This window comes from Lactuca virosa, chromosome 4 (genome assembly GCF_052849685.1).
Source record: "Lactuca virosa cultivar CGN04683 chromosome 4, Lactuca_virosa_CGN04683_v6, whole genome shotgun sequence".
NCBI classification, from domain to species: Eukaryota; Viridiplantae; Streptophyta; class Magnoliopsida; order Asterales; family Asteraceae; genus Lactuca; species Lactuca virosa.
The window spans coordinates 310,171,143-310,181,755 of record NC_136429.1 but is presented as its reverse complement, the minus strand read 5'-3'; the positions used below and the strand labels follow the sequence as shown (position 1 = coordinate 310,181,755).

The 10,613-nt window shown below is 29.8% G+C and overlaps 1 protein-coding gene across 1 annotated transcript; it reads left to right on the top strand.

Moving 5' to 3' along the window:
• The first annotated feature begins 284 nt into the window (after positions 1 to 284).
• LOC145108468 (uncharacterized) lies at positions 285 to 1,488 on the top strand. Its single transcript, XM_079045493.1, has one exon. The coding sequence runs from the start codon at positions 428 to 430 to the stop codon at positions 1,331 to 1,333; it is 906 nt and encodes a 301-aa protein (XP_078901619.1). The 5' UTR covers positions 285 to 427; the 3' UTR covers positions 1,334 to 1,488.
• The last annotated feature ends 9,125 nt before the right edge of the window (positions 1,489 to 10,613 follow it).

Sequence of the window (10,613 nt, the reverse complement as noted above, 5' to 3'; positions counted from 1 at the left end):
GTTTTACTTTCACGTTTTATGTTTATCAAATTTCTCCTTGTTTGTCGGCTTGTCTTTAATTTAATTCTAATATTGTCAGCTTCTAGGCCCCGAAATATATAAAATAGTAAATGAAATTTCTTGTCTTTAATATAATTCTAATATTGTCAGCTTCTAGGCCCCGAAATATATAAAATAGTAAATGAAATTTCTTCGCTCAGCAGTTAACAATGACTAACACGAGTAGTATTCATACTCACACAAACCGACGAACGTTGTTCCAGAAGGAAGCACCAGACGGCAACTCAGACCTACCGTTTCGAGTCAACTTTATCTGGCTGACCCCTACCCCCACCTCTCCCTTCCACCCTCCTTCCTCTCCCTTCCTCTTTCTATAAACTCCCACCGCCTCCCCATAACTCCAGCGTTCTCAAACCAGAGAAACGACATGGAGGTTATTCTACCCCTCAGTCCGACAAAGGACTTCGACTTCAATTCTTCGGCATACGCTAGCGCACCCTCGACTCCAAGACTTCTAGGCGACTGCTACTTCAGTGCTCCGAACAGCCCTATACGAGTCACAGAGTTACACCGTGAGTTTGATGAGCTCTTGGTTTCCGATGGCGCACAACGATACAATTCTCTTGCAACTGTTCCTTTCGCCTGGGAAGAAAGGCCTGGCGTTCCAAAGTCATTCATTAACGTCTTTGACACTGATTTTGCGTTTGATGTGAGTGGTGAACTCTATAGGGATTCATCAGCCACGGCTGAAGATCTATTCGACGCTGGCGTCATCAAGTCTATGGATCCACCGCCACCTGTTCGTGAAATCAAGAACAGAGAGATTAAAACGTCGAGGGGAAGAGAGAGAAGCTCGTCTGGTTTAGTTTCATCAAGAAGTAGAAGAACAAGATCGCTTCCTCCGGTTAGAGGCCTAGAACAACCACCGGTGAGACCTACGACGGATTCAACTTCCACCGCTCTTTCCTCTTCTGGGTCCGGAAAAGGGTCGAAAAAATGGAGCTTTAAGGATCTTTTCTTGTTCAGAAGTGCTTCAGATGGTCGAGCCATGGATAGAGACCCTTTGAAGAAATACTCGGCCACCTTCAGGAAACATGATGAAGATCTTAGAAACTCGAGCATACGGTCCGACAAGTCCGGGTCTGGATCCGGATCGACCAGAAGGGGACGTGTATCGGCTCACGAGTTGCATTACACGGTCAACCGAGCTGTTTCGAATGACATGAAGAAGAAAACGTTCTTGCCGTACAAGCAAGGTATTCTGGGAAGACTAGCGTTTAATCCAACAGTGCATGCACTCTCAAATGGATTCGGGTTTTCTAATAGAGATTAAGTAATATGTTCAAGTAAATCTCTTGATCTTTTTTTTTATATAGGAATGAATGAATTTGTTTGTTGTATAAAGAGAACTGTGTTCCTAGATGTTTTAGCCATCATGTAATCATGAAACAAATGTTCATATGCAACCAAAACTTTATATTCTTTTAATTTCAGATGCTTAATCTGTTCATGAAATCAAATGGTAACACCACATGGTTTCTTTGTTTCTGCTCAAAGATCAAGTAGCCACCATAGAATTGGAAATATCAGCTTTAAGTATCTGTAATAGATTAACCTCAATCAATCTTTGGATATGAATAATCTAAGAAAACAAAATATCCACACACACTTGTTGATGATCTCACCAAATATGAAAAAGGAAGTCAAAATAGGTTGCATCATCATATTCGTCACGTTTATAATTAAAACAATAAACCCAACTACCATTCATGATAAGGATGAAAAAAATAAATAAAAAACAACCATAGAATCGTACACATAAAAGAGAATATGCATGTTTGATCCTTCTAACTTTGTCTCACTCGTGGTAGTAGCTTACTACGCAAAATGCGATTAAATGACCGTTATGCCCTTGATATATATGATAGTATACGCAAGTTAAACAATAAACCCAACTACCACTTGTTAACTAACGGGCCGCCGTCAGACTTGGGCGAAAAGTCATGTATCAAATAAGACAAGTAATTAATTTCGATGAATAGTAAACATCATGTGGTTGAAGGGAGAGTGAAGGCTTTGGTCAACCTAAAGGTGCCATGAGAGAGCCTGGTGTAGTTGTAAATAAGCCATGCACCTACATGAAACAAGAGGGGGGAAGGGTGCTAGTAGATAAAACAACTAATTAATTGCCACTGATAATAAACATCGCGTGGTTTAACTGAAAGTGAATCCTTTGGTCAAGTTAAAGGTATTGAAATGCATACTTACGTATAATCATATTTTGGAATAAATCAAATTCTTATTTTTATCTTTTGATCTTTGGCTGTTTTCTAGCTGTAGGAGCAGTAGTTTTTCCACGTCTTGTAAGATTGTTGCGGGCTAAAATAAACCACAAGAAAAGGGGGCTAATATCAAGGGGATAACCAATTGGTATTCCGTTGGAGAAGGGTGTTAACGATAGATTTTTGACAGAAGTTAGTTTATTGTATATTGGTTTTTGGGTAAATGGCACCGATAGATTTCCAACCGAAAGGTTTGTCAAAAAAGTACCGACAAGAAAATATCACCAGCGGAATATTGACCGAAGTACGTTTGACTGGGTTTGACCATTTTACCAACGAATTTCCAACAAAACATTTTAGTGACGGAAACTCCATCAGTAATTTGATTTTTATTAAAGAAAATAATTTTTTTGAAGTTCTATTTTTTTTTTTTTGTCAATGTGTAGAAAAAGTTCAATACTAAGCCTATGATAATTATAATATTCAAACACAAACCTAATTAAATATTACTATAAAAATAAGGGTGAACATGGTATAGTACTATTGATTCGTTTTTTTTCATAAACTGAGTGCCGTATTAACTAAAAATTGTGCAAAAAAAAATTTATCACTATCTTACCAAATATACTTAATACTAATATGTTTTTCAACCAACTAATTTGGTTAATACAAATTATTAATGCTATATACCAACTATTTTAATTTACTATTGTAAGATTTAAATATAAACAAAGAAATCGAGTAATTTTGATGTCTAGTAGATAAGTTAGTTACCTATTTTTTTTTAATTAACTAAAGAATTCTACTAAACTAATATTAATGTAAGGTTTTAATTTTGTAAGTGAACGTAGTAATAACTATTTATTAATGTCGCCAAATGACTTGTATCATGTTCTTAAGACTGTAAACACTAAATACAATTAACAATTGAAATATACGATTACGCTTATATATATATATATATATATATATATATATATATATATATATGATGGACCTTTAGCCTAGTGGTATAGAGTGACTCTTTCATTTGAAAGGTTATGGATTCAAGCCTCGCTTAATACATAGGTGGTGATTATTATTAATAGATAATAAACCAAAAACATTGCTATTATTATGATAATAAACTAAAAACATTGCTATGATAAAATTGATAATAAACTAAAAACATTGTTATTAAGGTTTAAAAGTTTCATAATATGTTGGTTTATGGTTTAAGTTGATAATAAACTAAAATACTACCAAACTTTTAAACCATAATAGCAATGTCCTTGATTTTATTATTATTTTTATCCATAATAAAACACACTAATTCAATTTTAAACCATACTAGCAATGTACTTTAGTTTATTATTAAAACATTTTCTTAATCTCTAAATATTATTAAAAGAGAACCTTTAATTCACCAATGAAGCAATCAGGGTCATTGATTGTGTTTTAATCCTATATTTTTCACCATTAGATCAACTGCTGACATCATCTTCCTAAATAAAATTCAAACACAATTACATTTAATTATAGAATCTGTAATATTATAGAATCTTTAAATTCAATAATTATTTTATCAATTGAAACATATCATTCTATTTATATACATGATATCAATTTCTCTAATTAATATTGTTCCTAATTTAACTATCTTATTTATAGCTTTTAATTTCCAAATTCAAACCCGTTTATATTTTATTATTTATTTATTTTTTAAAAAAACTAATTAAACAAAAATATCAATAATTAAAGTATTAACCTATAAAATCTAATCTAATCCCATTAAATCAGCAAAATTCAATAATTAAAATTCAAACACAATTACATTTAATTATAGAATCTGTAATAATTATAGAATCTTTAAATTCAATAATTATTTTATCAATTGAAACATATCATTCTATTTATATACATGATATCAATTTCTCTAATTAATATTGTTCCTAATTTAACTATCTTATTTATAGCTTTTAATTTTCAAATTCAAACCCGTTTATATTTTATTATTTATTTTTTTTTAAAAAAAAAACTAATTAAACAAAAATATCAATAATTAAAGTATTAACCTATAAAATCTAATCTAATCTCATTAAATCAGCAAAATTTAAGAGTCAAATTAAAGTCAATATTATTTATAATTTATCTCTCAATATATCTCACATAAAATGAATCAATTTGAGAGTATTGTTTGAATTTTAAAACTGATTAAATAAGAAAGTCAATTAATTTGAAGTTTTGAATTAATATAACTGATATCTTTTTTTTTCCAAATGAATAGCCGAAAATCTCCAAGATGATATCTTAAGATCCCAATTTTTTTAGAAGATAATGATTTCCTTCTTCAAAAACACCCTATATATACGATTACACTGAAGTGGTTATTCTTACGATTTTGGATTGAGTCCTATGATTTACAGTGTTCTTCTTGAGCAATCTTTTTCTCCAATTCTTTTTTTCAAGCTCTTACTTTACTCTATTCTCCTTATTCTTCTTCAATTTATTGCGTTTACTATGTTCTTATTATTTGTTATTACTGTGTTCTTGTTGAGAGGTCATAAAAAAATAATCAATATACTTTAAACATATTAGTTTCATTCATTTAGTTACAGAAACAAAATTACACCTGTTATATCGATTTTTTAATGTGTTGACCTATGTTTGTCAAGAGAAAGCCATAAAAGTCGTTTTAATGCATGATGACAAAGCTAGTGGAACGGATCAAAAGCAAGATAAAGAAGTTTTTTATTGTTACACTTCAACTTGCATGAACAAAGATGTATCTGTTGTTCCAAGGTTTTCAGTAACTCTTATATATATATATATATATATATATATATATATATATATATATATAATATATATATATATATATATATATATATTATAATCTTCGATTAAATTTTCAAATTTTATATTATTGAATTTGTTTATTTCAATGGTTTTAGTTTCAAAATCACCATTATAGTACAAGACTTTACCGGCGTGGTGTCACTTACGTTATTTGATCATGACACAAAGAAACTTCTGGAAAAAAAAACACACACAAGAGTTGCTTCGAAAGTTTAATGAGGTTATCGGTATTAACTTCATTTATATAAAACTAATTTTTATTTTTTGTCTGTCTATTTTATAACCGTTAATTTTTCCATTTTTAGTAGGGTAATATGAAGATATATCCGTCTGCTTTGAAATTACTTTTGGATAAAAAGTTTCCGTTCAAAATTCAAATTTCTCATTATAATTTGAAGATCAATGTTGATGGTTATGCAATCTCAAACTTCAATGTTGATAATAAAATCACTGTTGAATTGAAAAAAAAAATTAACATCGAACATGTAACATTCTTTTACGAAACTTACTACAAACACTACACTTATTAGATTCATTTTTTATATTTTAGTTGATCAACTAACATATGTCTATGTACTACAAATATAGGCGTCGTAATCCGATTCGTTTAACGTTTTATCGGCGAAATTCGGATGTCAAGACACATTAAATTTAAAGGTTTTAAATATAATATAACTAAATCTAATATTTTAAATACTTTAAAATATTATTAACTTTTAGATTGACATATGAATTTATTTTCTATATTTAGGATGCAGTTTCGTTTACTGGTGATAACGTCACACTGACTTCGAATCTTGATAAAAGTATTGTAACAAGTCCACTAACTAAGTGGACATCCTTTAAAAAAGTGTCTAGACATGAAGAATTAAAACACAATTTGGAAGATGTTTACGATGTTGCTAATATGGAAACAATGTCCTCAACCAAATGATCATTAACATCAATGACATATCGTACTTCTGGAGAAGGCAAACCAAAACTGATATCCAAAGACAAATAATATATGATTTTCATGATTTTATATGAGTAGTTGGGTGATTTGAGTACGGTTGATTTCATATTATGTTTACTTACTATTTGGTTTTTGGGTTTGTTTTTTGATTACTTTGTTTCATACTATTCGTTTTATGGGTTAGAATTTTGATCATTTAAATACATTTTGGGTTTTATGAAATGTTGAATTATTCATCTATTTGCCTTTTGGGTTTAAACTTATATGAATTTAGAATTTTAATCATTTTTACTCTATTATTCCGTTTGAATGTGAATTTGTCAGTATTGTTACAATGTTATTCATTACAACTTCAATATAAATATTAGCAAACTACACCTTTTTATGAAATTATAAACTTTTGTAAATCTTTTAACCGTTCTAAAACAATTATTTACAATTCCTTGTGAATTTATTGAAAAATTTATTAGTAAACATTTACCATTGAAATATTATTATTTTTTAGATATTAATGATATCCACAATTTTACAAATTTAAATAATAAAACCCATTACAATGACGCTAGAGAGAGGCAAAGACTAAGACTTTTACATTTTTTTTTGGAAAGGGAACTTCCCTAACGAGGGTTTCCGGGCCAGCTTTCACGCACCGACTAATCCCCCACTGCGAACATGATGCTATGCCTCATGACACAGAGTTACTGCAGGCGAACCTCCATAGCCAGAGAGGCTGAGTAGTGCTAGGATTTGAACATGGGTCAATAGGTTATCCACCATATCTTCCACATGTCTTACTAAGTCACCGCAACCCAAGTGTAAAACATTTACATATACAAAATAAAAGATTGAATTCTATGTCTAAAAGAGAAACTTTATTTCATCATCTAAAGCAATAAATATTTTTTATTGAGTTTCACTTATACATTTTCCACCCTTAGATCAAATTGTTTACGTCATCTTAATCAATGTTTGGTCAAACACGTTGTCTATCAATGTTTCCGCTCAAACCTTCACCAACTTCTGTTATCCCTAAATTAAAATTAAAATCCTCCCCAAATTTAAAGCCATAACTTATGCACTAACCATCCTATATGTTTGCAAATCAACGTGATATATCTTTTTAATTATTCTATTTCTTTCTTAGTGTACATCGATGGTACCAAAATTCATCAAGGGCAAAACAGTCACCTTGTATTTAATTCTTATTAATATAGTAAATACTTCCAATTTTGAATATAATAATCGGTCTCATACATGTTAAATTACAATTGCTCGATTTCCAACTATCTAACTCAATAACTTTATGTAATTATTCTTAAACTTACCGTTTTCTATAACGTTATTGATTAGATTTACTATAATTAAGTTTAAATTGCAAAGATTTTTACTTGAAAGTGATAAGCATTAGTTGATGTTTTTATTGAAGCTTGAGGATGATGCAAAACTCAAAATCCCTTAGTGGTAATATCCTACATACTTAATAATTGATTATTTTGGACAAAAATACTTTCCTTTAACTTTGATAACAAATTTTTTGAATTAAACATATTTTTATGATTATAAATTTCTTTTCTCTACTCACTTGTACTTATCATCCTGAAGATGAGAAAAGATTAACCATGTCTATATTGAAAAGTGCCAAAAAGATCTTATTGGTCATACATTTCTGACATGATCTTCAAATGTTTTTTGTTTTTTATTCGTTTTTGTGTATTCGACTTTTTTCTTCAAGAAACTCAGTTTTCTATTAATTTTGATAACAAATTTGTTAAATTAAGTATACTTTTATGATTATAAATTTGTCAATTTTCTATTGTTAAATCAAGTGTAAATGAATTTGAACAATCGTTAAATTTCATATTCTATAATGTAATTTATGCACTAATTAATCAAATAATAGTACATATCCAAGTGGTCGGGTATCTCCAAGACAATAAGCAAACATGTAAATTATATGCAATTTCACAATATTGTAATTTTTTTACTGGATTTAAATGAATAATTACTTCTTTCACTTAATTTAGATTCTTGATTACTTGTATAAGGTTGTAATAAAATAAAATTCTGATAAATTGAAAAAATTGTTCAGCAAAACCTTAAATTTTGAAATTTGTTGGAAATTTGGTTATATGCCAAGTTAGGCTTCTTTTTGTGTTGTCATGTTTGTTGATTTGGCTATTTAGGGTTCATTTGAAGTTCCATTTCTCTACAAGAATTTTAATGTTCACATCCAAGTGGAAACAATCAAAACTGGTAAGCATTCTAAATGATTTTTTCACTTACATTAATCAAAACAGTTATTTTAAGTGGTGCGTTCTCATGGATGCCACACCGGTTGTCACTATATAGACCTTCTAGCGGTCTATAGAAGAATCCTAGCGGCCTTATGAAGAATTTTGCTACGTTTTCAATGAAAGTATCACTCTGTTAACATTCTTCTCTATAGTTCTTTCTTTTATTTTCGATATAGATGCGTGTCACAACAATAAGGCAGAAAGAGGTGTGAGTGACCATTAAAGCTGAAAATGTGATATATAATTTAAGAATAATATATAAAGTGTAAATTGTAGATTTATGATATTTATTTCAACGAAAAATATGTTGTTTGATTGTTAGGTTACATATTTGTTTTTTTTTATAATTTGATTTTGACAAGTTTGATCTAAATTTGATAATTGAAGCAGGTAGGAAAGATATGTGCTAACGATTTTGAATGTGTATTGCCCTATAGAAACCAACCGTAGCCTCACAGACCATTCCCTCATATCTCAGTAGGTCTTAACATTTCCCAAAATTCAGTTACAAGAATTCATGGATGCACTTCTTGAATCAATTCTCTAAACCGAATTTCATTTGTTAGTTGGATGTAGTGACCAAAATGCAAGATTTATGAAAGTTCATTATTATTTATTAGTGTTAACCTTTAGCAAATTATGAAACTAATATTATATTTTTGTTAATAACATTTTTTTTGTAATAATTTATTTGATCGGAAGATATGTATATGTGATTGGGTGTAGCCTGAAAAATCATATTTTAATTTTTATAAGGAAAAAATACTTTGAAATCGACCAAGTTACAATGTCTGAATTTGATGTTTATGGTTATGACAACTCACTTTATTTGTAATGTTTATTGAATTTATTTGCAGAATTTAGTGTTACTGGTACATGTAACAACTTATTGTTACTTTTGGTTTTACATGGCCAATATGAAAAGAGCTATATGAGCCTCCATGGGGTTTGGTACACCGAACATAGTCAATTCATAAAGCTACTAGACAACATGTTTTAATCAAAAAGTCGCATTAAGTTGTGATAAAACAAAGATCACATAGATCATTTATGTTAAAAATTACTGCATTAAAAAACCAAATTGCTCTCTAATAAGTTCGGTTCAAAAACTCTAAAAATGAATCTAACTAACATTTTTTTTATTAAAATTCAACCTAAGACAAAGCCACCTATTAATGTGATATGTATTTAATTATTGTCCGCGTTTAACGCGGGTCATAATCTAGTTTAACCTATAGTAAAAACATGTTATATACTTTTGAACCATAATAACATTAATTTACTTTATTATCAGCTTTATCCATACTAACATTATATTATTTAACTTTTAAATCATAATAATAATGTATTTTAACTTATTATTATAAAAACATGTTCTCAATTCAATCCATAATAACAACATATTACTTAACTTTAAACCATAGCAACATGACTCTTGTTCTAATGCGTCCGAATGGGTAGACAGAGTAAACATCGACTAGGAAGATGGTGTCGTCGAAACCATAAAACTAATATCTAAGGCTAATCTTATAGGTACCTATTGGTCCCTAACCAACATATTTAACAAGAAATAATATGAATATGAGCAATACAAGAAGTAATACTAAAACCAAAATATTATCTATTAAAAAGTTTCAATAATTAAGTGGTTATTAGAGAATAGACTTTGATTATGTACACACTCTTGATTGATGACCCCTTACAAAATAGGTTATATATATATATATATATATATATATATATATATAAAAGAAGGCCTAAAGTTCTTTCCGAACATAAAAAAAATAGATAAACATGGAAATGCAATACCATACAAAGTGGGAGTATTTTGTTATTGTCACGCAATCTTTTAGCAATCCTCGGCACATAAGGATGTTATCTTCATTCTTTAGGGCTTGGATATTTGCTAATGGAATATGATCCTATAACATCTAGGTTCTTGGAGGTATTTAAAATTTGTGTATTTTGGATGTTAGGTAGTGCCACGACGTGGTGAAGGCATCCCACGACATGGTGAAGGTAGTTGTGTCGCAGATTTTAAATGACTGTCACAGTGTGGCAGCCTATAGCCACGACGTGGCAGCTGTTTAATGAGAAATCCTAATTTTAGGGGTTTGTTTTTTAATTAATGGAATGTGATGGATAGGGTTTCTCAACCTCAGCCTCCATCACACTCTCTCAGCCTCCAAGCAAAGCCTAACCACCATTGTTGCCCTCTAAGTTTTTTGTGTTGATTTTTGGAGA

Bases quoted from the DNA above. Each gene is read 5' to 3' on its own strand.
- LOC145108468 (XM_079045493.1), top strand. From the start codon at position 428: ATGGAGGTTATTCTACCCCTCAGTCCGACAAAGGACTTCGACTTCAAT.